At 49.6% G+C, this 27,481-nt stretch overlaps 13 protein-coding genes across 13 annotated transcripts; 8 read left to right on the top strand and 5 right to left on the bottom strand.

Annotated features, from left to right (window-relative positions):
* Nucleotides 1-282: 282 nt before the first annotated feature.
* On the top strand, nt 283-654 carry H6S33_003946 (uncharacterized protein; the record flags this gene model as incomplete). The annotated part of the gene is made up of 1 exon (XM_044835299.1): nt 283-654. A coding segment is annotated over one exon (372 nt), but the record flags the coding sequence as incomplete, so codon positions are not given.
* Nucleotides 655-726: 72 nt separating this feature from the next.
* On the top strand, nt 727-2,313 carry H6S33_003945 (uncharacterized protein; the record flags this gene model as incomplete). Its single annotated transcript, XM_044835298.1, has 1 exon — nt 727-2,313. A coding segment is annotated over one exon (1,587 nt), but the record flags the coding sequence as incomplete, so codon positions are not given.
* Nucleotides 2,314-2,390: 77 nt separating this feature from the next.
* H6S33_003944 (uncharacterized protein) lies at nt 2,391-5,168 on the top strand (the record flags this gene model as incomplete). Its single annotated transcript, XM_044835297.1, has 1 exon — nt 2,391-5,168. A coding segment is annotated over one exon (2,778 nt), but the record flags the coding sequence as incomplete, so codon positions are not given.
* A 48-nt stretch (nt 5,169-5,216) lies between these two features.
* H6S33_003943 (uncharacterized protein) lies at nt 5,217-5,411 on the top strand (the record flags this gene model as incomplete). Its single annotated transcript, XM_044835296.1, has 1 exon — nt 5,217-5,411. A coding segment is annotated over one exon (195 nt), but the record flags the coding sequence as incomplete, so codon positions are not given.
* A 1,029-nt stretch (nt 5,412-6,440) lies between these two features.
* Nucleotides 6,441-6,641, top strand: H6S33_003942 (uncharacterized protein; the record flags this gene model as incomplete). Its single annotated transcript, XM_044835295.1, has 1 exon — nt 6,441-6,641. A coding segment is annotated over one exon (201 nt), but the record flags the coding sequence as incomplete, so codon positions are not given.
* A 63-nt stretch (nt 6,642-6,704) lies between these two features.
* Nucleotides 6,705-8,465, top strand: H6S33_003941 (uncharacterized protein; the record flags this gene model as incomplete). Its single annotated transcript, XM_044835294.1, has 1 exon — nt 6,705-8,465. A coding segment is annotated over one exon (1,761 nt), but the record flags the coding sequence as incomplete, so codon positions are not given.
* A 77-nt stretch (nt 8,466-8,542) lies between these two features.
* Nucleotides 8,543-9,107, top strand: H6S33_003940 (uncharacterized protein; the record flags this gene model as incomplete). Its single annotated transcript, XM_044835293.1, has 1 exon — nt 8,543-9,107. A coding segment is annotated over one exon (565 nt), but the record flags the coding sequence as incomplete, so codon positions are not given.
* Nucleotides 9,108-9,205: 98 nt separating this feature from the next.
* Nucleotides 9,206-9,627, top strand: H6S33_003939 (uncharacterized protein; the record flags this gene model as incomplete). The annotated part of the gene is made up of 1 exon (XM_044835291.1): nt 9,206-9,627. A coding segment is annotated over one exon (422 nt), but the record flags the coding sequence as incomplete, so codon positions are not given.
* A 1,888-nt stretch (nt 9,628-11,515) lies between these two features.
* H6S33_003938 (uncharacterized protein) lies at nt 11,516-15,097 on the bottom strand (the record flags this gene model as incomplete). The annotated part of the gene is made up of 1 exon (XM_044835290.1): nt 11,516-15,097. The coding sequence occupies one exon, from the start codon at nt 15,095-15,097 to the stop codon at nt 11,516-11,518; it is 3,582 nt and encodes a 1,193-aa protein (XP_044691472.1).
* Nucleotides 15,098-15,397: 300 nt separating this feature from the next.
* H6S33_003937 (uncharacterized protein) lies at nt 15,398-15,631 on the bottom strand (the record flags this gene model as incomplete). Its single annotated transcript, XM_044835289.1, has 1 exon — nt 15,398-15,631. A coding segment is annotated over one exon (234 nt), but the record flags the coding sequence as incomplete, so codon positions are not given.
* A 56-nt stretch (nt 15,632-15,687) lies between these two features.
* H6S33_003936 (uncharacterized protein) lies at nt 15,688-17,556 on the bottom strand (the record flags this gene model as incomplete). Its single annotated transcript, XM_044835288.1, has 1 exon — nt 15,688-17,556. A coding segment is annotated over one exon (1,869 nt), but the record flags the coding sequence as incomplete, so codon positions are not given.
* A 5,618-nt stretch (nt 17,557-23,174) lies between these two features.
* Nucleotides 23,175-23,447, bottom strand: H6S33_003935 (uncharacterized protein; the record flags this gene model as incomplete). Its single annotated transcript, XM_044835287.1, has 1 exon — nt 23,175-23,447. The coding sequence occupies one exon, from the start codon at nt 23,445-23,447 to the stop codon at nt 23,175-23,177; it is 273 nt and encodes a 90-aa protein (XP_044691469.1).
* A 1,145-nt stretch (nt 23,448-24,592) lies between these two features.
* H6S33_003934 (uncharacterized protein) lies at nt 24,593-26,836 on the bottom strand (the record flags this gene model as incomplete). Its single annotated transcript, XM_044835286.1, has 1 exon — nt 24,593-26,836. The coding sequence occupies one exon, from the start codon at nt 26,834-26,836 to the stop codon at nt 24,593-24,595; it is 2,244 nt and encodes a 747-aa protein (XP_044691468.1).
* Between the last annotated feature and the right edge of the window lie 645 nt (nt 26,837-27,481).

Below are 27,481 nucleotides of genomic sequence, written 5' to 3'. Positions count from 1 at the left end.
TTAAGTCGAAGACGGCCGAATTCTATATGCTAACTCTAGTGAATCTTTGTTGATAACGTAGCTCGCGGGGCCCATATCGGATCAAGGAGATTCATACTCGACGTTGACTGAAGAGACCTTGGAGACTTCTACCTTTGTAGCTGTTAGCCGAACTCTGAGCTCTGCGTAGTGTACTCTCGTGGTCTGGTACTCATCCCTCACAGTATATTGTTACTCACAAGTTCACTTGGAGTAACGAAGTCACCTCAAAAAGAAGAACTATCATCATTATCCCCTACCACAATGACTACCCGAGGGGATAATTATTTCATAGATACCTCGGCCGTAACTGAGGAGGCCGGAGGGGAAGATTCTATGATAATATCGAGGGCTGATAGCCCAGATCCCCTACTCCAGGGAGGACCATCTACACAAACTAGGTCGACGAGTAAACGCTCTCCTCAAGCCCAGTTTACGAGGTCCATGCAGGAGTTTTTGGATACCCATGAGGCACAAATGAGGTATCTTAGTACAGCTGGACAGGCCGTTTGGCAGCAGCTACAAAACCTCCAGGAACAAGTGCAGGGGAGTGGGCAAATCTTGGATAAGAACGTACGGCAAGAAGCCATCGCACAGAAGCAACACCTCGAATCGCTCTTTGAGCTCATCGAAAATGTTCGACAAGTACAGTAAGCTGCACGAGCCGCCGACCACGAGGTTCTGGATCGTAACCATCGAATTACCCAGAACCAACTGTTGGAGGCGGAACGACAGCTGAGAGTTGCAAGAGAAGAGCGAGAGCAGGAGAAAAGGGAACAACGGGAGCTGTTGGCGCAATTCAAGCAGTCCGATGACGTAAGAAACCAAAGAATAGCCGAGATGGAGGAACGACTACGACAACATGTATCGGTCGCACCCTCCATAATGAGTACTCCCTTGGACCCTAATGCGCCCCAAACGGTTCCTGTTGGCAATGGCAAGAATCCCGAAAACGCTGGCCCAGTAGGAGGAAACGCTGGTCCAGTAGGAGGAAATGGAGGCAGGCAATCAGAGGATGCCGGCCCGGTGCAGGGAAATAGTGGCAGGAGACCGGTAGGAGCTGCCCCAGTAGGCGGAGATGGTGGAAATCAACCTCCCCAAAACCCACCAAGAGGAAACGTTGGGGGAGAACCAGAACCTTCTGACGACGATGACGACGATAACAGCGAATGGTCGCATGGTTGGAAGAATTGGAGAATGAACCGAGGCGGGAATCGGAATTCGGCGCCGCCTGAGGATGAGGATATGGTAGATTCACTCGCTAAAATACCCTTTGAGTTCGATAATGCCAGAAAGCATAACCTGCGGCATTGGCTCATGGAGTGCGAGATCTACTTCGAGCAGAAACCAAAGAAGTTCCGAACGGACAGAAACAAGGTGCTGTTCGCTGGAACGTATACGTGTGGGTTGGCAAAAGAATGGTTTATGGAATACATCGAGACCAAGATGCTAGGCCCGGCAGCCGCAGACTACGCTACTTGGACTCGGTTCCGTCAGGAGATCAGAAAACGTTTCCTAAGCACTCAGGAAGCTATGGAAAACGCGATGAAGATGCAGCAGTTTAAGTACTCTGCTAACATCGGGGACTACCTGACGAGGATGGAGATCATGAACCAGCATGCTCAGATGAAAGGAGCATCCTATCGCGCCGCCTTGCTCCAAGGGCTACCAAATGAAATCCGAGAGCGCCACTCACGCTTCGATCCAACCGAAGACGATTCTGAGTACATCCAACAGTTGGAACGAGCCGGCAAGGCTCATGAGGCTTATCAGGAGCAGATGAAGATGTTGGGGAAACCGGAGTCGAGAGGAAGGGAGTCGAATAATGGTGGGAATTCGCGGCAGAAGGAGAAAGGGTTTAAGATCAAGGGGAGGGCTCAGACTGAGGAGAAAGAAAAAGGGCAAGATAAGAAGAGCACCAGCAAGAACAAGTCGGGGAATAAGCCAATATACTACGACTATGATGAAGCCACCAAAGGAGTTCCACAGCCGGTCCGAGACCAGCGAAAGACCGATGGCGTCTGCGTGCGATTTGGCCGAAAGGGTCATCTTTGGAAATGGTGTCGTTCAGATGCTAACAGTAGTGCATCTATCTCCTCTTTCTCCCGAAAGCGTACCAGCGATGATGATGGCGACCACGATATGGAACCACCGGAACCCCAACCTCAGAGAAAGCGAATGAGGCACCGCGCTAAGAAGCCGGCTGCTACGGCTGCTGCGGAATATACCAGTGGGCAAGCGTTTGTGCGAGAACGTGGATCGGAATCTGAGATGGATTTCGATGAGGATTTTTAAAAGGGGACTCTGATGAGTCAGGTCAGGAGTATCCCAAAATTGCTATGTTGTCACTGACGGAAAACAACAAAAAAAATATGAAAAGAAAAAGGCAGGAGGGGAGAGCGGCCCATCCGGAGAAAAAACAGAAAATTTTGGAGGAACCCATTCATGGTCCTCGACCTATCGTTAATCAGTTCCTTTGTTTTGCGGAAAAATGTTTACCTGGTAAGGTGTTGTTGGATACTGGTGCAACTGGTCCTGTTTTGTCTGCTGTTTTTGTTGATAGTTTTGAGGTCCCGAAGGTGAAACGAGACGTCCCGGCCCGGGTATTTGGATTTACGGGAGAAGTTATGAAGGGCACGGGACACGCCTTTACACAACCATTAATTATAATGTCAAGGGGGCATCAAACACAGTTGTCATTCGAGATCGCCCCTCTCCCACTTGGCATCGATGCAATACTACCGAACTGGTGGTTGAAAGAACACAAGCCGGTTATAGGGGCAAATGGGGAAGTTTCCTACGATGGTGAGAACTGCAAGAGTCGATGCTTCACTGACAAGGAACCTCAAATAGAAATGGACGAGGGTGTACTGGATGATCCGGAGGCCCAATTCATCTGTAGCATTTGTCTTTTGGAAGATGAATCGGTCAACCTCCGCGAAACTCTTCCCTCTTGGCTCCATGGGTTCCTTAAAGTCTTCCTACCATCGGAAGCAGATAAGGTACCACCGCATCGATCCTACGACCATGCAATAGACCTTGAACCAGGGAAGCAGCCACCATGGGGACCCATTTACTCCCTATCCGAAGTCAAACTGAAGGTACTTCGGGAGTACCTGGACAAAATGTTGCGATTGGGAAAGATTAGGCCGAGTAAATCACCGGCAGGAGCCCCAATCCTATTTGTGAAGAAGAAGGACGGTAGTCAGCGACTTTGCGTTGACTACCGTGGACTTAACCGTGTGTCCATCAAGAACAGGTATCCGTTACCGCTTATGAACGAGCTGCGAGATCGAGTAGCAGGCGCGGTTATCTTCTCGAAGATTGACCTGAAGGAAGGTTACAACCTCATCAGGATCAAAGACGGCGACGAGTGGAAGACAGCATTCCGTACGCGGTACGGGTATTTTGAGTACCTCGTCATGCCTTTTGGGCTGGCAAATGCGCCACCGACCTTCCAGAACATGATGAATGATGCGCTGAGGGAATTCTTGGATCAAGGTGTAGTAGTATACCTTGATGATATCGTAATATATAGCAAGTCTCGAGAGGAGCACAGGGAGCTAGTCGGCAAAGTACTTAGCAGGCTACAAGAATACAACCTGGTCGCCAACCCGAAGAAATCGTTCTTCGAGCTCACTGAAATCGAGTTCCTCGGATACATCCTTGCCCTAGCAAGCGTCACCATGGCACTGGATAAGGTTATGTCTGTTACGAATTGGCAAGCTCCGCGCAGCGTTAAGGAAGTACAGATCTTCATGGGCTTTGCCAACTTCTACAGAAGGTTTATCCACAATTTCTCCGGGGTCTGTAAACCCATTACCGATTGTCTCAGGGGTGATGCTAAGAACTTTGTCTGGTCTATGGCGGCCCAAGCAGCCTTCGAAAAACTCAAAACCCTGTTTACGTCTGCGCCGATCTTGGTACATTTCTCTCCAGATCGCCAGACTATCGTGGAAACGGACGCAAGTGATTTCGCTATCGCCGCAATTTTATCCCAGGTTATTGACGGAAAGACTCACCCTGTTGCCTTTTATTCTCGAAAACTTAACCCAGCGGAACTCAACTACGACGTCTGGGATAAGGAGATGCTAGGAATTGTGTCAGCCTTCAAGCAATGGCGTCACTACCTCGAAGGACCTAGCCTAACGGTCCTCGTCTATACGGATCACAAGAACTTGGAATATTTCTCAACAACCAAGATTCTTAATCGACGACAGGCAAGGTGGGCTGAGTCTTTGGCGGAATTTGACTTCAAGATTATTTACCGCCCGGGAACCAAAAATGGGAAGGCAGATGCACTATCGCGACGGCCGGAGTACCGTCCTGAAGGGGGAGGCACGCTTGGGAAACAGCCGATAGACAGGTTCTTTAAGCCCGAACAGTTGGCGGAGGAAGAGTTTGTGGTATCAGCGGTGTCGCTTGCCTCCAAGGGGGTAATTGACTGGTCTAAGAACTTTCTGGATCATGTCAGGCAGGCGGCATCGGGAGACCCGACATGGGTAGGAATGAAAGAGAGAGTTGAGCAAGGGGAGAAGCTGGGGGAATTGAAGGATATCGCTGAGAAAGACGGGCTACTCTTCTATAAGAATCGACTCTATATTCCGGCAGACGACCGTATCAAGATCCGAATCGCACAGGCAGAACACGATTCGAAGGTGGCAGGACACTTTGGACAAGACAAAACTTTGGAACTCATTACGCGCAACATCTATTGGCCAAAAATGAACGAGTGGATTGATGATTACGTTCGGTCATGTGACGAGTGCCAGCGCAACAAACCCAGCCGCCACAAGAAATACGGCGCGCTTCTACCACTGTCCACGCCACATTCTGTCTGGCAATCGATATCAATGGACTTCATCGTGCAGTTACCGGAATCAAAGGGATACAACCAAATCTGGGTAGTAGTCGATAGGTTCTCGAAGATGTCGCACTTCATCCCCCTAGTAGCAGAAACGACCGCGCAGGATCTAGCGAAGATATTCCTCGGTCAAATCTGGCGACTCCATGGGCTGCCTCTTGATATAGTTTCCGACAGGGACGCCAAGTTTACTTCGAGCTTTTGGGCATCCCTTATGGAATTATTGGACGTGAGGATAAGAATGAGTACGGCTTTCCACCCTCAGACCGATGGGCAAACAGAGCGGGTTAATCAAACCCTCGAGCACTACCTATGAGCGTTCTGTAACTACGAGCAAGATGATTGGGCAGAGCTACTTCCGTTGGCGGAGTATGCTTACAACAACTCGGTTACCACCGCTACGGGCCAATCTCCGTTCTATACCAATTATGGTTACAACCCAAGAACCAACTGGCCGACGGAAGCCGAAGTGGTCAACCCAACCAGTGACCTGTACTGTTACGGGCATGCCAAGCATTTACGGGAGTGAGAGAAAAGGCCAGTAGATACCCCAATACCCTCTGTACGCTAATGTCAACTCTTGACCACACTCGCGGAGTGTGGTGCGACCAATATACGACCAAAAGACAGAGTCATAAAAAACACGTTTTCGACCCCAATAATAACCCCCGGAGCGTCAAACCGCCGGAGGAGAGTGTTTTGGTACCGGTGGATATATGAGGGACAGCTGGAATGAATCGGATCGAAGATCGGACCACTCGGAGCGAATCGGCGCAAGCTGCCAGCCGACCGAGTACCTATCGGCGGTACCTGTGGGCATGAGAGGACTCTGCTATGTGGGAAAGCGATGTGGGAAGAGGCCTGAGTAGGTAGCCTTGCCGTCCGAGACCTCCGAATAGCCGACGCTGACGATTATCCACCAGACGGCCGATGGAGAAGAAACATCGACAGGGAAACGTGCATTAGAGTGGATAAATAGGTTGAGGGGTTTTAGCGGATTTAGGAGTTTGGGTTACGGACTTAGGAGTTAAATGTTCTTGGTTGTTTTTCAGGGTCTCGGGCAGGCCCCGAGTGTGTTCTGTATTATTAGTAGACTGGGTCCTCGAGACATAAGCGAGGGATATAAATACTGTGTCATTCACTGACTAGCCAAACCATCATCGGCGAAATCAGAGTCTTAACAATATAAATCGTTGATACACGAGTTACAACTTTATTTGACTATACTTTTGGAAATACTTTATTCTATTGTGACTTCGAACTCTACCTGAACTATTACGTCGAAGACGGTCGAACATCACACGCTAACTCTAGTGAATCTTTGTTGATAACGTAGCTCGCGGGGCCCGTATCGGATCAAGGAGAATCATACTCGACGTTGACTGAAGAGACCTTGGAGACTTCTACCTTTGTAGCTGTTAGCCGAACTCTGAGCTCTGCGTAGTGTACTCTTGTGGTCTGGTACGCATCCCTCACAGTATATTGTTACTCACAAGTTCACTTGGAGTAACGAAGTCACCTCAAAAAAGAAGAACTATCATCATTATCCCTTACCAAAATGACTGGCGGAAGGCATTATTTCGTAGACACCTCGGCCGTAACAGACGAGGCCGCAGAGGACGCTATGGTACTATCTGGGGCTGTTAGCCCCGATCCCCTACTCCAGGGAGGACCCTCTACACAAACTAGGTCAACGAGTAGACGCTCCGCTCAAGCCCAGTTTACAAGGTCCATGCAGGAGTTTTTGGATACCCATGAGGCATAAATGAGGTATCTTGGTACAGCTGGACAGGCCGTTTGGCAGCAGCTACAAAACCTCCAGGAACAAGTGCAAGGGAGTGGGCAGATCCTGGATAAGAAGGTACGGCAAGAAGCCATCGCCCAGAAGCAACATCTCGAATCGCTCTTTGAACTCGTCGAAAATGTTCGACAAGAACAGGAAGCCACACGAGTCGCCGACCACGAGGTTCTGGACCGTAACCATCGAATTACCCAGAACCAACTGTTGGAGGCGGAACGACAGCTGAGAGTTGCAAGAGAAGAGCGAGAGCAGGAGAAAAGGGAACAGCGGGAACTGTTGGCACAATTTAAGCAGTCCGACGATGTAAGAAACCAACGAATAGCCGAGATGGAGGAACGTCTACGACAACATTTGTCGGTAGCACCCTCCATGGTGAGTATTCCCCTGGACCCTAATGCACCTCAAACGGTTCCTGTTGGCAATGGCAAGAAACCCGAAAATGCTGGCCCAGTCGGAGGAAACGCTGGTCCAGTAGGAGGAAATGGGGGCAGGCAACCAGAGGATGCCGGCCCAGTGCAGGGCAATAGTGGCAGAGGACCGGTGGGAGCTGCTCCAGTCGGCGGGAATGGTGGAAATCAACCTCCACAAAACCCACCGAGAGGAAATGTTGGGGGAGACCCAGAACCTTCCGATGACGATGACGATGATAACAGTGAATGGTCGCACGGTCGGAAGAATTGGAGAATGAACCGAGGCGGGAACCGGAATTCGGCGCCGCCTGAAGACGACGATATGGTAGATTCGCTCGCCAAAATACCCTTTGAGTTCGATAATCCCAGGAAGCATAACCTGCGGCACTGGCTCATGGAGTGCGAGATCTACTTCGAGCAGAAGCCGAAGAAGTTCCGAACGGACAGGAATAAAGTACTGTTCGCTGGAACGTATACGTGTGGATTGGCAAAGGAGTGGTTTATGGAGTATATCGAGACCAAGATGCTAGGTCCGGCAGCCGCGGACTACGCTACTTGGACTCGTTTCCGTCAAGAGATCAGGAAACGCTTCTTAAGCACTCAGGAGGCTATGGAGAATGTGATGAAGATGCAGCAGTTTAAGTACTCTGCTAACATCGGAGACTACCTGACGAGAATGGAGATCATGAACCAGCATGCTCAGATGAAAGGAGCATCCTATCGTGCCGCCCTGCTCCAAGGGCTACCAAATGAAATCCGAGAGCGCCACTCACGCTTCAACCCAACTGATGACGACTCCGAGTACATCCAACAGTTGGAACGAGCCGGGAAGGCTCATGAGGCCTATCAAGAGCAAATGAAGATGTTGGGGAAAGCGGAGTCGAGAGGAAGGGAGTCGAACAATGGTGGGAATTCGCGGCAGAAGGAGAAGGGGTTTAAGATCAAGGGAAGAGCTCAGACCGAGGAGAAGGAAAAAGGGCAAGATAAGAAGAGCACCAGCAAGAATAAGTCGGGGAATAAGCCAATATACCACGACTACGACGAAGCCACCAAAGGAGCTCCACAGCCGGTCCGAGACCAGCGAAAGACCGATGGAGTCTGTGTGCGATGTGGCCGGAAGGGTCATCTTTGGAAATGGTGTCGTTCAGATGCTAATAGTAGTGCATCTATCTCCTCTTTCTCCCGAAAGCGTACCCGCGATGACGATGGCGACCACGATATGGAACCACCGGAACCCCAACCTCAGAGAAAGCGTATGAGGCACCGTGCTAGAAAGCCGGCTGCTACGGCTGCTGCGGAGTATACCAGTGGGCAAGCGTTTGTACGAGAACGCGGATCGGAATCGGAAATGGATTTCGATGAGGATTTTTAAAAGGGGACTCTGATGAGTCAGGTCAGGAGTATCCCCAGATTGCTATGTTATCACTGACCGAAAACAACCAAAAAAATATGAAAAGAAAAAGGCAGGAAGGGAGAGCGTCCCAACCGGAGAAAAAACAGAAAATTTTGGAGGAACCTATTCATGGTCCTCGACCTATCGTTAATCAGTTCCTTTGTTTTGCGGGAAAATGTTTACCTTGTAAGGTGTTGTTGGATACTGGTGCAACTGGTCCTGTTTTGTCTGCTGTTTTTGTTGATAGTTTTGAGGTCCCGAAGGTGAAACGAGACGTCCCGGCCCGGGTATTTGGATTTACGGGAGAAGTTATGAAGGGCACGGGACACGCCTTTACACAACCATTAATTATAATGTCAAGGGGGCATCAAACACAGTTATCATTCGAGATCGCCCCTCTCCCACTTGGCATCGATGCAATATTACCGAACTGGTGGTTGAAAGAACATAAGCCGGTTATAGGGTCAAATGGGGAAGTTTCCTACGATGGCGAGAACTGCAAGAGTCGATGCTTCACTGACAAGGAACCTCAAATAGAAATGGACGAGGGTGTACTGCACGATCCGGAGGCCCAATTCATCGGTAGCATTTCTCTTTTGGAAGATGAATCGGTCAACCTCCGTGAAACTCTTCCCTCTTGGCTCCATGGGTTCCTTAAAGTCTTCCTACCATCGGAAGCAGATAAGTTACCACCGCATCGATCCTACACCATGCAATAGACCTTGAATCAGGGAAGCAGCCACCATGTGGACCCGTTTACTCCCTATCCGAAGTCGAACTGAAGGTGCTTCGGGAGTACCTGGATAAAATGTTGCGATTGGGAAAGATTAGGCCGAGCAAATCCCCGGCAGGAGCCCCAATCCTATATGTGAAGAAGAAGGACGGTAGTCTGCGACTTTGCGTTGACTACCGTGGACTTAACCGAGTGTCCATCAAGAATAGGTATCCTTTACCGCTTATGGACGAGCTGCGAGATCGAGTAGCAGGCGCGGTTATCTTCTCGAAGATTGACCTGAAGGAAGGTTACAACCTCATCAGGATCAAAGACGGCGACGAGTGGAAGACAGCCTTCATGTTACGGGCATGCCAAGCATTTACGGGAGTGAGAGAAAGGCTAGTAGATACCCCCAATACCCTCTGATACTAATGGCAACACCACTATCAACTCTGGTTCGCACCCACGAGGTGCGGTGCGATCAATATGCGACCAAATGCGGAGTTGCGGTTTTCCTAGTTAAAAAACACGTTTTCGACCCCAATAATAACCCCCGGAGCGTCAAACCGCCGGAGGGGAGTGTTTTGGTACTGGTGGATATATGAGGGACAGCTGGAATCAACCGGATCGAAGATCGGACCGCTCGGAGCGAATCGGCGCAAGCTGCCAGCCCACCGAGTACCTATCGGCGGTACCTGTGGGCATGAGAGGACTCTGCTATGTGGGAAAGCGATGTGGGAAGAGGCCTGAGTAGGTAGCCTTGCCGTCCGAGACCTCCGAATAGCCGACGCTGACGATTACCCACCAGACGGCCGATGGAGAAGAAACATCGACAGGGAAACGTGCATTAGAGTGGATAAATAGGTTGAGGGGTTTTCAGCGGCTTTAGGAGTTTGGGTTACGGACTTAGGAGTTAAATGTTCTTGGTTGTTTTTCAGGGTCTCGGGTAGGCCCCGAGTGTATTCTGTATTATTAGTAGACTGGGTCCTCGAGACATAAGCGAGGGATATAAATACTGTGTCATTCACTGACTAGCCAATCTATCATCGGCGAAATCAGAGTCTTAACAATATAAATCGTTGATACGCGAGTTACAACTTTATTTGACTATACTTTTGGAATTACTTTACTCTATCGTGACTTCGAACTCTACCTGAACTATTACGTCGAAGACGGTCGAATTCTATACGCTAACTCTAGTGAATCTTTGTTGATAACGTAGCTCGCGGGGCCCGTATCGGATCAAGGAGAATCATACTCGACCTTGACTGAAGAGACCTTGGAGACTTCTACCTTTGTAGCTGTTAGCCGAACTCTAAGCTCTGCGTAGTGTACTCTTGTGGTCTGGTACGCATCCCTCACAGTGGGCTGAGTCTTTGGCGGAATTTGACTTCAAGATTATTTACCGCCCGGGTGTAACGGGGGTCCTTTCTAAGAGAAATAGATTTGTATAGAATAGAGACGGCCGTGCAAGATAGATAATCAGGTTGCAGATTATTCAAAGATACTATCGCTAGAACTCAATAATCTTTAAGGGCTCTGCTACCGATAAGAATTTGGTTTTTCTTTCTGATGAAGACTGGAGAGAACAGGACTCAAGGGCGAGGATGAACCTGAGTACTTATACTCCGAAGGCCTCTATTCTCTGCTCCTAACTCCTTTACTAAGTTCCGGTGGGCCTTCCCTCAGTACCGGAAACAATACCACCGCTACCCCGCTTTTCTCTAAGCGTCAGCAGGTGTTTCCGATACCCAAGGCAACCACCCTTAGTCAAAGCCTTTGTAACACCTGCAGCCTTGGTTGCCACACAACCGAGGACCTGCATGAATGAGCTGCCGCTCAGGTGTAAGCTTAATCATTGCTGTAGAGCTTTTCGCTTATTGTAGACTTCCCTAGCATAGTCCCTGCCCTTCGGCGGACTTACAATGCTCAAAGGATTATAGTGGATCACCGGACAATCAGAGCTTCACTCTGGCCGGTCTTCTAGACACTGGCGAGGCATAGACTCGTCAGTCATTGCTCCCATTAATAGATCCCCTTCCTAGCGCCCGGAATGTAGTTACTCTAACAGCTGGTAGCTAACCACACTGCCGGTACTTGCATATCACCGTGCAACTGGCTTCTAACAATAACTCTCAGCATGTAACCGGGCCCTGTGTGTACTCATACACCAGACAGTTGAAATGGCTCCGTTACACCACTCCCCTCTTCCTGGATCTTGGTCTCCGAGATCTATAACCATTCTATTACCATTCATTCTATATGACAAGAAACTCCGTGATATGCAAGGAAATGAAAACCCAAAAGGAAATATCTACACCCCAACAATCCGCTTGTCCTTGGGTTTCTTAGGATACCTCATATGGAAATCCCGAAGGGCTTTTTCAGCACTCTTCTTGAGATGTTCCCAAGGTTCCCATGTAGCATCCTCGTTTTCATAACCTTCCCACAGCACTAGGTATTCCACTCGTCTCCTTTTCTTATTGACCCGGCTATCAGCTACCTCTCGGACAACCCAGTTCTGTTCTCCTTCAATCTCTTCGGGTTCCGGTGGTGGAACTCTCCTCTCAGGATCTACCGGTGCTCTGTAGGGTTCCAGAAGGGAAACATGAAAGACAGGGTGGATTCCCATTTGGGGGGGAAGAGAGAGCTTGTAGGCACGGGTACCAATAGCTTCTAAGACCTTAAAGGGTCCCATCTTCTTCTGATACAGTTTTCCCAAAGGTCGCTTTGTTTGCACATTGCGCCGGTCCAACATTACCTCATCTCCGGGCTTGATTTCAGGCGGTGCCAGGGCATGAGCATCATACCACCGGGCCATCCTTAATCTAGCTTTACCCAAGCTGGCGTTCATAGCCTGCCAGATAGATTCCCATTGAGATATCATGACCTCGCTCGCTGGATTGTTCCATTCTACTCCTTCCTTTGGGGCCGGCCAGTTGGTTCTGGGTTCATATCCATAGTTGGCATAAAAAGCCGATACTTTGGTAGACTCAGAGACCGCCGAGTTGTATGCATACTCTGCCAAAGGCAAGAGTTCTGCCCAGTCATCCTGTTGATATGAACAATAACTCCGCAAGTAATGTTCCAGGGTCTGGTTAACTCTTTCTGTTTGACCGTCCGTTTGGGGGTGGAAAGATGTGGACATCTTCAGCTTCACATTGAGGAGGCTCATGAGAGATTGCCAAAAGTGAGAGATGAACCTGCTATCTCTGTCCGAGACTATGTCATCAGGTAACCCATGGAGTCTCCAAACTTCCTTCAAGAACAACTTAGCCAAATCTTCCGTTTTATTAAGGGTAGGAAGAGGGATGTAGTGTGCCATTTTCGAAAAACGGTCTACTATTACCCAGATCTTTGTAAACCCACTAGATTCCGGTAATCCCACAATGAAGTCCATAGAGATGGAAGTCCATGGCCGATAGGGTATCTCCAACGGTTGGAGCATACCAAACTTCTTGTGTCTTGAGGTCTTATTCCTCTGGCAGCTGTCACAGCTCCGGACATATTCCTCAACATCCTTATCCATGTTGGGCCAAAAGAAGTTGTTTTTCACCCGCTCAAGTGTCTTAAATTGGCCAAAATGACCAGCCACCTTAGAGTCATGGGTATCGGACAGTATTTCCATCTGAAGCTTCTTATCTTTGGGTATATACCATCTATTCTTATAGAAGAGGAGACCGTTCTTGACCGACAAGTTCTGGTCCAAATTTGGTTTCCTTTCAACCAGGGAGCGGTGCAATTCCTGCCAGAAACTATCCTCTTTAGCAGCCGCATATAGGCGCTCCAAGAATGTATTCTGCAATTGATTCACCCTGACAGCCGCTAGCTTTGCAGGATCCAAAACCAATTGACCTGGCCTAAAAAAGATCTGTGGCTCCGGCTGCAGAGTTTCACCTCCCTCTCCAAGGCGGTGATCCCAGCGCCTAGATAGCACATCAGTCTTGCCATTCTTTTCCCCCGGTCTGTAGACAACTTTAAAATTGTAGCCTGCGAGGTCTTCAGACCATCTAGCTTGCCGCCTAGTGAGAACCTTGGTAGAATTAAAGTACTCCAAGTTCTTGTGGTCTGTAAAAACCGTGATTTCTTGCTCACAGGATTTGAGCATGTGTTCCCATTCCCGGAAAGAGGCTACAATAGCTCCCATTTCCTTATCATGAATGTCATAGTTGATCTCAGCAGGGGAGAACTTCTTAGAATAGAATGCCACCGGATGTAGCTTCCCATCATCCCCATACTGAGAGAGCACCGCTCCCTTGGCAAAATCACTGGCATCTGTCTCAACCACCGTTCTCCTACTAGGGTCAAAATGAAGGAGGATTGGAGCGCTTGTGAACAGCCTTTTGAGTTCTTCAAAGGCCTGCTCATGTGCTGCCGTCCAATGCCATTTCTTGTCTTTTTGTAGGAGGTCAGTTAATGGCTTGCAAACCTTACTGAAGCCTTCAATGAAGCGGCGATAGAAGTTTGCAAATCCGAGGAATGCCTGTACTGCCTTGATATTCTCAGGGACCGGCCATTCCTTAACTGCCTCCACCTTGTCTTCTGACATAGATACTCCTTCTTCCGAGATGTGATAGCCTAGGTATTCTACTTCTCGGACATGGAAGGATGTCTTACTGATCGAGGCACAGAGCTTAGCTTCCCTAAGCTTCTGTAGTACCTTCTTGACCAATAGCTCATGCTCTTTCTCAGTCTCCGAGTAGATGAGGATGTCGTCGATATAGACAACCACTCCTTCATCCAGTAGTTCCTTTAGCACATCATTGATCATTGCCTGGAAGGCGGAGGGAGCATTGCATAGACCAAACGGCATCACATTATATTGATACAGTCCATAGCGGGTTCTGAAAGCGGTTTTCCACTCGTCACCTTCTGCTATCCTGATCAAATTGAAGCCGTTCTTTAGGTCTATCTTTGTGAAGATCTTGGCCTTGAACAACCTGTCTCTGAGCTCACTCATGATAGGCAGCGGGTACTTGTCCTTGACAGTGACCTTGTTCAATCCCCTGTAGTCCACACAAATCCGCAAAGTCCCATCCTTCTTAGGAATGAACAGTATAGGCGCCGCAGCAGGGCTGTTAGATCTAGAGATCTTTCCTGAAGACAATTCTTTGTCCAGGTACTCTCGGAGGGCCTTCAACTCTGGAGCGGAACATGGGTACAGCGGGCCAAATGGGGGAGCGGTGCCAGGCAAGAGTTTGATCTTCAAATCATTATGGGAATGTGGCGGCATTTCCTCAATTTTCTCTTGACTGAATACATCAGCCCAATCCCGGTATAGGTGGTGTATTTTCTCAGCAATATCACCTCCGTCCTCATCATGCCATACTGAACCAACCAATTGATAGACTGTCTCTTCTTCCTCCAACATTTGGTATGGAGAGATCAGTTCGATCTTGGTGGCCGCTGGGAGACAATTCTGCTTGCAGTAGTCACTCCTCCAGCTCATGGTATTGAGTTCCCAGTTAATGTCCGGGTTATGCTTCCTAGCCCAACTAATTGGCAGGTAACCGGTCATTCCTTCCTCCAAAGTAGCCACTTCCCATCGGAGTGTCTCTTTATGATCTCCCATAGTCATGCGGACCGGGTGAGTGTAATACTCGCCTCCTCCCATCATGACATCTCCTTGAGCATCAAACATTGTCAGAGGTTGATCCCGCCGCACTAAGGGAATTCCATGCTTCCTGACAAAACTCTGGTTGAGGATTGCTCCTGTACAACCGGTGTCAAACAGGAATGACCCTTGGGCGCCTTCATCCTTTCCTTTGACTGTCCATGACAGTCCTGCCTTCAGTATAGGTCTTTTTCCATGTACTGGTAAGGAAGGAAGCCTCTGTTCCAACCTTCTTTGCTTAACAGCGGATTCTGGACTCGTTTCTCTTTGTCTTTTCAGCATAGCTAATAGCTTCGGGCACTACTAAGATCAAAGATCCTTTGGTTCTATTCCCAAGCGATAATATAGCGGGTATGATATGTGGTAATTTTTTGATAGCGGTTTGGAAGTGTCTTGTAGCAAATGTAACTTTGGTAGAGCACTGACAGACCAGCTGTTTCGGGTCTTAAACCCATCCTCAGAGTGCTTGGAGCAATCAAATAGGCGGAAACACAATCATAATTTATTCAAGAGAAACATAGAAACCAAAAAAAAACCCATATAAAAGAAAACTAGTAAACATAGACCCAAACAGACATTTTTCTACCAGAGGATTTCATTGTCCGAGTCTTGCTCAGGCTGCAAAACAAAATCTTCTGTAACCTCCGGGAGTACAATAAGTGGATCCTCTGCTACTACAGCAGCCACTTTAGCCTTCTTCTGAGAGTTGGACTTGCCATTCCCTCTTTTCCGCTTCTGTACTCTCACTGCTGCCACTCGGACAACAGTAGGTTCCTTGGACCAACAATCAGTCCATTTGTGTCTGGACTTGCCGCACTATTGCACAAGTCAGTCTATGCACTCTACCAATAGGGAGTACCGGAAGGTCATACCTTCAAGCATACTTCTGCTTTCCTTCTTTCTTCTAGAATATCCCCCGGGATACCCTTCAGTTCCACCGTTTTGTCCTTAGGTCCAGGAGTCTTCTGAGGTCCGGAGGAGCTCGCAGCTTCTCTTTTCCTCTTAGGCTGCTGGTCCTTCTGAGCGGGAGGATCTTTCTTGGTCCGAGGGTGCGCCTTCTCGGCTGCCATCCCTTGGTACCTCTCATGGGTGTGCCCTAACTCTCTTAGAGCAGCTATCCGCTCCATCAAGGACTTTGGCTTGGGATTAAAAAGAGCCCAACTCATGCCTAGGTCCGGGAGGAGGGAGTTATGGATCTTGTCATCCACCAACTGACCCTCATAGCCAGTCTTCCACATCAGCTGAATAATAGTATTCAGGAAGAGATCAATTCCTCCTCGGGCTGTGTGGGTAAGGGTATTCCATTGGGCTACAGCATCATCTCGAGAGATGGCTTCACCGAAGGCAGCTCTAAAAGCATCCACAAAGGAATCCCAGCGCTTCCATCTCTGATCCAACTGCACCGGTATTCCAGCAAGACGGTTGGCGGAGGCTTGATCAATTGAGTTGTGGTATGCCTCATACCATCGGATCGCTGCCTCGCCTTCCATCAAGTTGCCTGCATATCGGATCTTAACCTCCTCAGAGGTAAAGGATAGACTCTCAATGGAGAAGACGTTCTCACATTGCCGGATAAAGGTCTCCACTTGCTCCGCCTTGCCCTGGAACTTGGAAGGTGGTGGTGCCTTTGGTTCTCGAGCCCTGGTGGAAGTAGAAGGGGGAGAGGCGGCCGGAAATCGGAACTGCTGAGATATCGTAGCCAACAGATTCTTCTGCTGCCTTTCCAACTTCTTCTTAAAATATCTCCGCCAGGCTCTTCTATCACCACCTTCTGGTTCCGAGTCTGAACTGTCTGAATCTCCAGGAGCAGGAGCTTGGGCCGCAGGAGGTGGAGGGTTCTGATTCCCACCACTTCCTCCCTGTGCCTGAGCTGGAGGGGGAGCGGTGGCCGCAGCAGGAGGGGCCACAGGTGCTACTGGTGCCGGGTTGCTGGCCAGTGGTGAGGTTGCTGCTGGTTGCGCAGCCCCAGACATGGTGAACCTTCCTGGGTTCCTGGCTAGCGGACTAGGAGGTCCTCGGCCTGCACCTGAGAAGAACTCTCCTTCATAGTCAAAGGATCGGTCGGCTCCTCCAAGGAGTGGATGTGTTCCACCGAAGCGGCTAGGTGGTAAGGGTGAAGCCCCCACCGCTGGCTGCACAATAGGGATAACTCTCCTAGTGGATCGGACCGGAAATGCTGCAAAGGGGCTGGTCTTCCGCTGCATTGTCCTGGTAGCTGCTCTGGAAGAGGACCTGGAGACTGAAAGTGGTGCCGGAGTTGCTGGTCTAGCCACCACCAGTCTTCCTTCATCAAGGGCTCTCTGTATCTCGGCCACAAAGTCTGGTGGAGTAGCCGGGTTTGTCCACTCAATCTCCATAGCATCGGCATTCAGCTCATCTTTCTCCACATACTTCCGGAGTTCTTCCTGAACAGAGTTGACCTCCATTCTCATGTACTCAAGAGCTTCCGCCATCAGAGCATTCTGTGCTGCCTGGCGCTCTTGTACCAGGAGTAGGGCCTGACTGCCCCGGGTCAACTGATTCTGCAGGCTGTGCTGGAGGTAGGTCTGGAGCTCTGTGAAGAACTGCTGGACGGAAATCTCGTCGGTATCCTGCCAAGCAGGCTCGCAACCGGGGATGTAGGTCTGTAAAGCGGTCCTGGGCTTCTTGACAAGCTGTGTCTGCCCGGTGGCATCAAGCTGGAGGGGCACCGGCTGCCATTCAATCTGCAGGGGCGCATCCGGAGCTGAGAGGGCGGACATTTTTGTATATAGGAAGAATAATCTGAAGGTGACTTGAGCCTTAAAGATTATCTGTAACGGGGGTCCTTTCTAAGAGAAATAGATTTGTATAGAATAGAGACGGCCGTGCAAGATAGATAATCAGGTTGCAGATTATTCAAAGATACTATCGCTAGAACTCAATAATCTTTAAGGGCTCTGCTACCGATAAGAATTTGGTTTTTCTTTCTGATGAAGACTGGAGAGAACAGGACTCAAGGGCGAGGATGAACCTGAGTACTTATACTCCGAAGGCCTCTATTCTCTGCTCCTAACTCCTTTACTAAGTTCCGGTGGGCCTTCCCTCAGTACCGGAAACAATACCACCGCTACCCCGCTTTTCTCTAAGCGTCAGCAGGTGTTTCCGATACCCAAGGCAACCACCCTTAGTCAAAGCCTTTGTAACACCTGCAGCCTTGGTTGCCACACAACCGAGGACCTGCATGAATGAGCTGCCGCTCAGGTGTAAGCTTAATCATTGCTGTAGAGCTTTTCGCTTATTGTAGACTTCCCTAGCATAGTCCCTGCCCTTCGGCGGACTTACAATGCTCAAAGGATTATAGTGGATCACCGGACAATCAGAGCTTCACTCTGGCCGGTCTTCTAGACACTGGCGAGGCATAGACTCGTCAGTCATTGCTCCCATGAATAGATCCCCTTCCTAGCGCCCGGAATGTAGTTACTCTAACAGCTGGTAGCTAACCACACTGCCGGTACTTGCATATCACCGTGCAACTGGCTTCTAACAATAACTCTCAGCATGTAACCGGGCCCTGTGTGTACTCATACACCAGACAGTTGAAATGGCTCCGTTACACCGGGAACCAAAAATGGGAAGGCAGATGCACTATCGCGACGGCCGGAGTACCGTCCTGAAGGGGGAGGGACGCTTGGGAAACAGCCGATAGACAGGTTCTTTGTGTTACGGGCATGCCAAGCATTTACGGGAGTGAGAGAAAGGCTAGTAGATACCCCCAATACCCTCTGATACTAATGGCAACACCACTATCAACTCTGGTTCGCACCCACGAGGTGCGGTGCGATCAATATGCGACCAAATGCGGAGTTGCGGTTTTCCTAGTTAAAAAACACGTTTTCGACCCCAATAATAACCCCCGGAGCGTCAAACCGCCGGAGGGGAGTGTTTTGGTACTGGTGGATATATGAGGGACAGCTGGAATCAACCGGATCGAAGATCGGACCGCTCGGAGCGAATCGGCGCAAGCTGCCAGCCCACCGAGTACCTATCGGCGGTACCTGTGGGCATGAGAGGACTCTGCTATGTGGGAAAGCGATGTGGGAAGAGGCCTGAGTAGGTAGCCTTGCCGTCCGAGACCTCCGAATAGCCGACGCTGACGATTACCCACCAGACGGCCGATGGAGAAGAAACATCGACAGGGAAACGTGCATTAGAGTGGATAAATAGGTTGAGGGGTTTTCAGCGGCTTTAGGAGTTTGGGTTACGGACTTAGGAGTTAAATGTTCTTGGTTGTTTTTCAGGGTCTCGGGTAGGCCCCGAGTGTATTCTGTATTATTAGTAGACTGGGTCCTCCAGACATAAGCGAGGGATATAAATACTGTGTCATTCACTGACTAGCCAATCTATCATCGGCGAAATCAGAGTCTTAACAATATAAATCGTTGATACGCGAGTTACAACTTTATTTGACTATACTTTTGGAATTACTTTAATCTATCGTGACTTCGAACTCTACCTGAACTATTACGTCGAAGACGGTCGAATTCTATACGCTAACTCTAGTGAATCTTTGTTGATAACGTAGCTCGCGGGGCCCGTATCGGATCAAGGAGAATCATACTCGACGTTGACTGAAGAGACCTTGGAGACTTCTACCTTTGTAGCTGTTAGCCGAACTCTAAGCTCTGCGTAGTGTACTCTTGTGGTCTGGTACGCATCCCTCACAGTGGGCTGAGTCTTTGGCGGAATTTGACTTCAAGATTATTTACCGCCCGGGAACCAAAAATGGGAAGGCAGATGCACTATCGCGACGGCCGGAGTACCGTCCTGAAGGGGGAGGGACGCTTGGGAAACAGCCGATAGACAGGTTCTTTGTGTTACGGGCATGCCAAGCATTTACGGGAGTGAGAGAAAGGCTAGTAGATACCCCCAATACCCTCTGATACTAATGGCAACACCACTATCAACTCTGGTTCGCACCCACGAGGTGCGGTGCGATCAATATGCGACCAAATGCGGAGTTGCGGTTTTCCTAGTTAAAAAACACGTTTTCGACCCCAATAATAACCCCCGGAGCGTCAAACCGCCGGAGGGGAGTGTTTTGGTACTGGTGGATATATGAGGGACAGCTGGAATCAACCGGATCGAAGATCGGACCGCTCGGAGCGAATCGGCGCAAGCTGCCAGCCCACCGAGTACCTATCGGCGGTACCTGTGGGCATGAGAGGACTCTGCTATGTGGGAAAGCGATGTGGGAAGAGGCCTGAGTAGGTAGCCTTGCCGTCCGAGACCTCCGAATAGCCGACGCTGACGATTACCCACCAGACGGCCGATGGAGAAGAAACATCGACAGGGAAACGTGCATTAGAGTGGATAAATAGGTTGAGGGGTTTTCAGCGGCTTTAGGAGTTTGGGTTACGGACTTAGGAGTTAAATGTTCTTGGTTGTTTTTCAGGGTCTCGGGTAGGCCCCGAGTGTATTCTGTATTATTAGTAGACTGGGTCCTCGAGACATAAGCGAGGGATATAAATACTGTGTCATTCACTGACTAGCCAAACCATCATCGGCGAAATCAGAGTCTTAACAATATAAATCGTTGATACGCGAGTTACAACTTTATTTGACTATACTTTTGGAAATACTTTATTCTATCGTGACTTCGAACTCTACCTGAACTATTACGTCGAAGACGGTCGAACATCACACGCTAACTCTAGTGAACCCTTGTTGATAACGTAGCTCGCGGGGCCCGTATCGGATCAAGGAGAACCATACTCGACGTTGACTGAAGAGACCTTGGAGACTTCTACCTTTGTAGCTGTTAGCCGAACTCTGAGCTCTGCGTAGTGTACTCTTGTGGTCTGGTACGCATCCCTCACAGCCAGGCAAGAGTTTGGTCTTCAAATCATTATGGGAATGCGGCGGCATTTCCTCAATCTTCTCTTGACTGAACACATCAGCCCAATCCCGGTATAGGTGGTGTATTTTCTCAGCAATATCACCTCCATCCTCATCATGCCATACTGAACCAACCAATTGATAGACTGTCTCTTCTTCTTCCAACATTTGGTATGGAGAGATCAGTTCAATCTTGGTGGCCGCTGGGAGACAATTCTGCTTGCAGTAGTCACTCCTCCAGCTCATGGTGTTGAGTTCCCAGTTAATGTCCGGGTTATGCTTCCTAGCCCAACTAATTGGCAGGTAACCGGTCATTCCTTCTTCCAAAGTAGCCACCTCCCATCGGAGTGTCTCCTTATGATCTCCCATAGTCATGCGGACTGGGTGAGTGTAATACTCGCCTCCTCCCATCATGACATCTCCCTGAGCATCAAACATTGTCAGAGGTTGATCTCGCCGCACTAAGGGAATTCCATGCTTCCTGACAAAACTCTGGTTGAGGATTGCTCCTGTACAACCGGTGTCAAACAGGAAAGACCCTTGGGCGCCTTCATCCTTTCCTTTGACTGTCCATGACAGTCCTGCCTTCAGTATAGGTCTTTTTCCATGTACTGGTAAGGAGGGAAGCCTCTGTTCCAACCTTCTTTGCTTAACAGCGGGTTCTGAACTTGTTTCTCTTTGTCTTTTCAACATAGCTAATAGCTTCGGGCACTACTAAGATCAGAGATCCTTTGGTTCTATTCCCAGGCGGTAATATAGCAGAAGTATTGTGTAGTGGTTTTTTTAGCAGTGGTTTTGGAAGTGTCTTGGTAGCAAATGTAACTTTGGTAGAGCACTGACAGACCAGCTGTTTCGGGTCTTAAACCCATCCTCAGAGTGCTTGGAGCAATCAAATAGGCGGAACACAATCATAATTTATTCAAGAGAAACATAGAAACCAGAAAACCCATATAAAAGAAAACTAGTAAACATAGACCCAAAACAGACACTTTTCTACCAGAGGATTTCATTGTCCGAGTCTTGCTCAGGCTGCAAAACAAAATCTTCTGTAACCTCCGGGAGTACAACAAGTGGATCTTCTGCTACTACAGCAGCCACTTTAGCCTTCTTCTGAGAATTGGACTTGCCATTCCCTCTTTTCTGCTTTTGTACTCTCACTGCTGCCACTCGGACAACAGTAGGTTCCTTGGACCAACAATCGGTCCATTTGTGTCTGGACTTGCCGCACTATTGCACAAGTCAGTCTATGCACTCTACCAATAGGGAGTACCGGAAGGTCATACCTTCAAGCATACTTCTGCTTTCCTTCTTTCTTCTAGAATATCTCCCGGGATACCCTTCAGTTCCACCGCTTTGTCTTTAGGTCCAGGAGTCTTCTGAGGTCCGGAGGAGCTCGCAGCTTCTCTTTTCCTCTTGGGCTGCTGGTCCTTCTGAGCGGGAGGATCTTTCTTGGTCCGAGGGGGCGCTTTCTCAGCTGCCATCCCTTGGTACCTCTCATGTGTGTGCCCTAACTCTCTTAGAGCAGCTATCCGCTCCATCAAGGACTTTGGCTTGGGATTAAAAAGAGCCCAACTCATGCCTAGGTCCGCAAGGAGGGAATTATTGATTTTATCATCCACCAACTGACCCTCATAGCCAGTCTTCCACATCAGCTGAATAATAGTATTCAGGAAGAGATCAATTCCTCCTCGGGCTGTGTGGGTAAGTGTATTCCATTGGGCTACAGCATCATCTCGAGAGATGGCTTCACCGAAGGCTGCTCTAAAAGCATCCACAAAGGAGTCCCAGCGCTTCCATCTCAGATCCAAAGTCACCGTCATTCCAGCAAGGCGGTTGGCGGAGGCTTGATCAATAGAATTGTGGTATGCCTCATACCATCGGATCGCTGCCTCGCCTTCCATCAAGTTGCCTGCATATCGGATCTTAACCTCCTCAGAGGTAAATGACAGGCTCTCAATGGAGAACACATTCTCACATTGCCGGATGAAAGTCTCCACTTGCTCCGCGTTGCCCTGGAATTTGGAGGGTGGTGGTACCTTTGGTTCTCGGGCCCTAGTGGAAGTAGAAGGGGGAGAGGCGGCCGGAGGTCGGTACTGCTGTGACATCATAGCAAACAAATCCTTTTGTTGCTTCTCCAACTTCTTCTTGAGATATCTCCGCCAGCCTCTTCTATCACCACCTTCTGGTTCCGAGTCTGAACTGTCAGAACTGTCTGAGTCTCCAGGAGTGGGAGCGCGGGCCACAGGAGGTGGAGGGTTCTGGTTTCCACCGCTTCCACCCTGTACATTAGCTGGAGGGGGAGCGGCGGCCACAGCAGGAGGGGCCACAGGTGCTACTGACGCCGGGTTGCTGGCCAGTGGGGAGGTTGCTGCTGGTTGAGCAGCCCCAGACATGGTGAACCTTCCCGGATTCCTGGCCAGCGGACTGGGAGGTCCTCGGCCTGCACCTGGGTAGTGTTCTCCCTCAAAATCAAAGGATCGGTCCGCTAATCCAAGGAATGGGTTTACTCCTGCAAAGTGGCTGGGAGGCAGGGGAGATGCTCCACCGCTGGCTGCACAATAGGAACAACTCTCCTAGTGGATCTGACCGGAAATGCTGCGAAGGGACTGGTCTTCCGCTGCATTGTCCTGGTGGCTTCCCTGGACGAGGACCTGGAGCCTGGATTTGGTGCCGGAGTTGCTGGTCTCCCTACCACTAGCCTTCCTTCATCAAGGGCTTTCTGTATTTCGGCAACAAAGTCTGGTGGAGTTGCCGGGTTTGTCCACTCAATCTCCATGGCATCGGCTTCCAGTTCATCTCTCTCCGCATACTTTCTGTGAGGGATGCGTACCAGACCACAAGAGTACACTACGCAGAGCTCAGAGTTCGGCTAACAGCTACAAAGGTAGAAGTCTCCAAGGTCTCTTCAGTCAACGTCGAGTATAATTCTCCTTGATCCGATACGGGCCCCGCGAGCTACGTTATCAACAAAGATTCACTAGAGTTAGCGTGTGATGTTCGACCGTCTTCGACGTAATAGTTCAGGTAGAGTTCGAAGTCACGATAGAATAAAGTATTTCCAAAATATAGTCAAATAAAGTTGTAACTCGCGTATCAACGATTTATATTGTTAAGACTCTGATTTCGCCGATGATGGTTTGGCTAGTCAGTGAATGACACAGTATTTATATCCCTCGCTTATGTCTCGAGGACCCAGTCTACTAATAATACAGAATACACTCGGGGCCTACCCGAGACCCTGAAAAACAACCAAGAACATTTTAACTCCTAAGTCCGTAACCCAAACTCCTAAAGCCGCTAAAACCCCTCAACCTTTTTATCCACTCTAATGCACGTTTCCTTGTCGATGTTTCTTCCCCATCGGCTGTCTGGTGGATAATCGTCAGCGTCGGCTATTCGGAGGTCTCGGACGGCAAGGCTACCTACTTAGGCCTCTTCCCACATCGCTTTCCCACATAGCAGAGTCCTCTCATGCCCACAGGTACCGCCGATAGGTACTCGGTCGGCTGGCAGCTTGCGCCGATTCGCTCCGAGCGGTCCGATCTTCGATCCGATTGATTCCAGCTGTCCCTCATATATCCACCGGTACCAAAACACTCCCCTCCGGCGGTTTGACGCTCCGGGGGTTATTATTGGGGTCGAAAACGTGTTTTTTATGACTCTGGGTTTTTGGTCGTAATTTGGTCGCACCACACTCCGCGAGTGTGGTCAAGAGTTGATATTAGCGTACAGAGGGTATTGGGGTATCTACTAGCCTTTCTCTCACTCCCGTAAATGCTTGGCATGCCCGTAACAGCTCACCCCCCTTCCAGGGTGTCACGTCTCGGGACATCTTCTGACCGACTATGGTTCCAGTAAACCTGCTCCACATATCACCCGCGGTGTCTGTGGAGGGGAAGGACTTAGCCCCGTAGGGTACCTCTATAGTCTCAGGCGTTGGTCCTTCACGGCCTTGGGGTTCCTTCGATGGAAGTCGCGGACAAGGTTAAGTACTTCCTCATCCATAGCGTCCATGACTTGATACGTACAGTCACTCATCGAATAGCCCCGCCATTTCACCAGGTATTCCACTAATCCTCTTCTGCTTTTCCGACTCCCCACGATACTTTCTACTTCGTACAGCACCTCTCCTTCCTTATCGACCTCTTCGGGAGTTGGGGGGCGTTGTTCACGGCCTGGGATACTGCTCTGTCGATACCGTTCCAAGAGTTCGATATGGAACACGTTATGGATTTTGACTTGCGGTGGCAGTTCCAGTTCGCACGCTCGTTTACCGGCTAGTCGGACAATTTTGAACGGGCCGAGTTTCTTATGATCGAGTTTCTTGGTAGAGCGACGAGTCTTGATGTTGGTCGCATTGAGCATAACCATATCTCCTACCTTGAAGTTAGGCGGTTCGTCCCTTTTCCGATCATAGTATTTCCCCATCTTCTCCCTAGTGTCTGTTAGGCGAGCGAGAGCATAGTCGTGAACTCCTCGGATGAAGTGAGCGTACAGGTCACTGGTTGGGTTGACCACTTCGGCTTCCGTCGGCCAGTTAGTTCTTGAGTTGTAGCCGTAATTGGTATAGAACGGAGATTGGCCCGTGGCGGTGGTAACCGAGTTGTTGTAAGCATACTCCGCCAACGGGAGTAGCTCTGCCCAATCATCTTGCTCGTAGTTACAAAACGCTCGTAAGTAGTGCTCGAGGGTTTGGTTGACTCGCTCTGTTTGCCCGTCGGTCTGAGGGTGAAAAGCCGTACTCATTCTTATCCTCACATCCAACAATTCCATAAGGGATGCCCAAAAACTTGAAGTAAACTTAGCGTCCCTGTCGGAAACTATATCGAGAGGCAGCCCATGGAGTCGCCATATTTGACCGAGGAATATCTTCGCTAAATCCTGTGCGGTCGTTTCTGTTACTAAGGGAATGAAGTGCGACATTTTTGAGAACCTATCGACTACTACCCAGATTTGATTGTATCCCTTTGATTCCGGTAACTGTACGACGAAGTCCATTGATATCGATTGCCAGACAGAATGTGGCGTGGACAGTGGTAGAAGCGCACCATACTTCTTATGGCGGCTGGGTTTGTTGCGCTGGCACTCGTCACATGACCGAACGTAATCGTCAATCCACTCATTCATTTTTGGCCAATAGAAGTTGCGCGTAATGAGTTCCAAAGTTTTGTCTTGTCCAAAGTGTCCTGCCACCTTCGAATCATGTTCTGACTGTGCAATTCGGATCTTGATACGGTCGTCTGCAGGAATGTAGAGTCGGTTCTTGTAGAAGAGTAGCCCGTCTTTCTCAGCGATATCCTTCATTTCCCCCAGCTTCTCTCCCTGCTCAACTCTCTCTTTCAATCCTACCCATATCGGGTCTCCCGATGCCGCCTGCCTGACATGATCCAGAAAATTCTTAGACCAGTCAATCACCCCCTTGGAGGCAAGCGACATCGCTGATACCACAAACTCTTCCTCCGCCAACTGTCCGGGCTTAAAGAACCTGTCTATCGGCTGTTTCCCAAGCGTGCCTCCCCCTTCAGGACGGTACTCCGGCCGTCGCGATAGTGCATCTGCCTTCCCATTTTTGGTTCCCGGGCGGTAAATAATCTTAAAGTCAAATTCCGTCAAAGACTCAGCCCATCTTGCCTGTCGTCGGTTAAGAACCTTGGTTGTTGAAAAATATTCCAAGTTCTTATGATCCGTGTAGACGAGGACCGTTCGGCTAGATCCTTCGAGGTAGTGACGCCATTGCTTGAAGGCTGACACGATTCCTAACATCTCCTTATCCCAGACGTCGTAGTTGAGTTCCGCTGGGTTAAGCTTTCGAGAATAAAAGGCAACAGGGTGAGTCTTTCCGTCAATAACCTGGGATAAAATTGCGGCGATAGCAAAATCACTTGCCTCCGTTTCCACGATAGTCTGGCGATCTGGAGAGAAGTGTACCAAGATCGGCGCAGACGTAAACAGGGTTTTGAGTTTTTCGAAGGCTGCTTGGGCCGTCATAGACCAGACAAAGTTCTTAGCATCACCCCTGAGACAATCGGTAATGGGTTTACAGACCCCGGAGAAATTGTGGATAAACCTTCTGTAGAAGTTGGCAAAGCCCATGAAGATCTGTACTTCCTTAACGCTGCGCGGAGCTTGCCAATTCGTAATAGACATAACCTTATCCAGTGCCATGGTGACGCCTGCTGGGGCAAGGATGTTGTTACGGGCATGCCAAGCATTTACGGGAGTGAGAGAAAAGGCTAGTAGATACCCCAATACCCTCTGTACGCTAACGTTATCTCTGGACCGCACTCGCGGAGTGTGGTGCGACCAATATACGATCAAAACACGGAGTCATAAAAAAACACGTTTTCGACCCCAATAATAACCCCCGGAGCGTCAAACCGCCGGAGGGGAGTGTTTTGGTACCGATGGATATATGAGGGACAGCTGGAATCAATCGGATTGAAGATCGGACCGCTCGGAGCGAATCGGCGCAAGCTGCCAGCCGACCGAGTACCTATTGGCGGTACCTGTGGGCATGAGAGGACTCTGCCATGTGGGAAAGCGATGTGGGAAGAGGCCTGAGTAGGTAGCCTTGCCGTCCGAGACCTCCGAATAGCCGATGCTGACGATTATCCACCAGACGGCCGATGGAGAAGAAACATCGACAGGGAAACGTGCATTAGAGTGGATAAAAAGGTTGAGGGGTTTTAGTGGGTTTAGGAGTTTGGGTTACGGACTTAGGAGTTAAATGTTCTTGGTTGTTTTCAGGGTCTCGGGCATGCCCCGAGTGTGTTCTGTATTTTTAGATTGGGTCCTCGAGACATAAGCGAG

This window comes from Morchella sextelata (assembly GCF_020137385.1).
Source record: "Morchella sextelata strain SCLS chromosome Unknown scls_16, whole genome shotgun sequence".
NCBI classification, from domain to species: Eukaryota; Fungi; Ascomycota; class Pezizomycetes; order Pezizales; family Morchellaceae; genus Morchella; species Morchella sextelata.
This window is presented reverse-complemented; position numbering and strand designations above follow the sequence as displayed.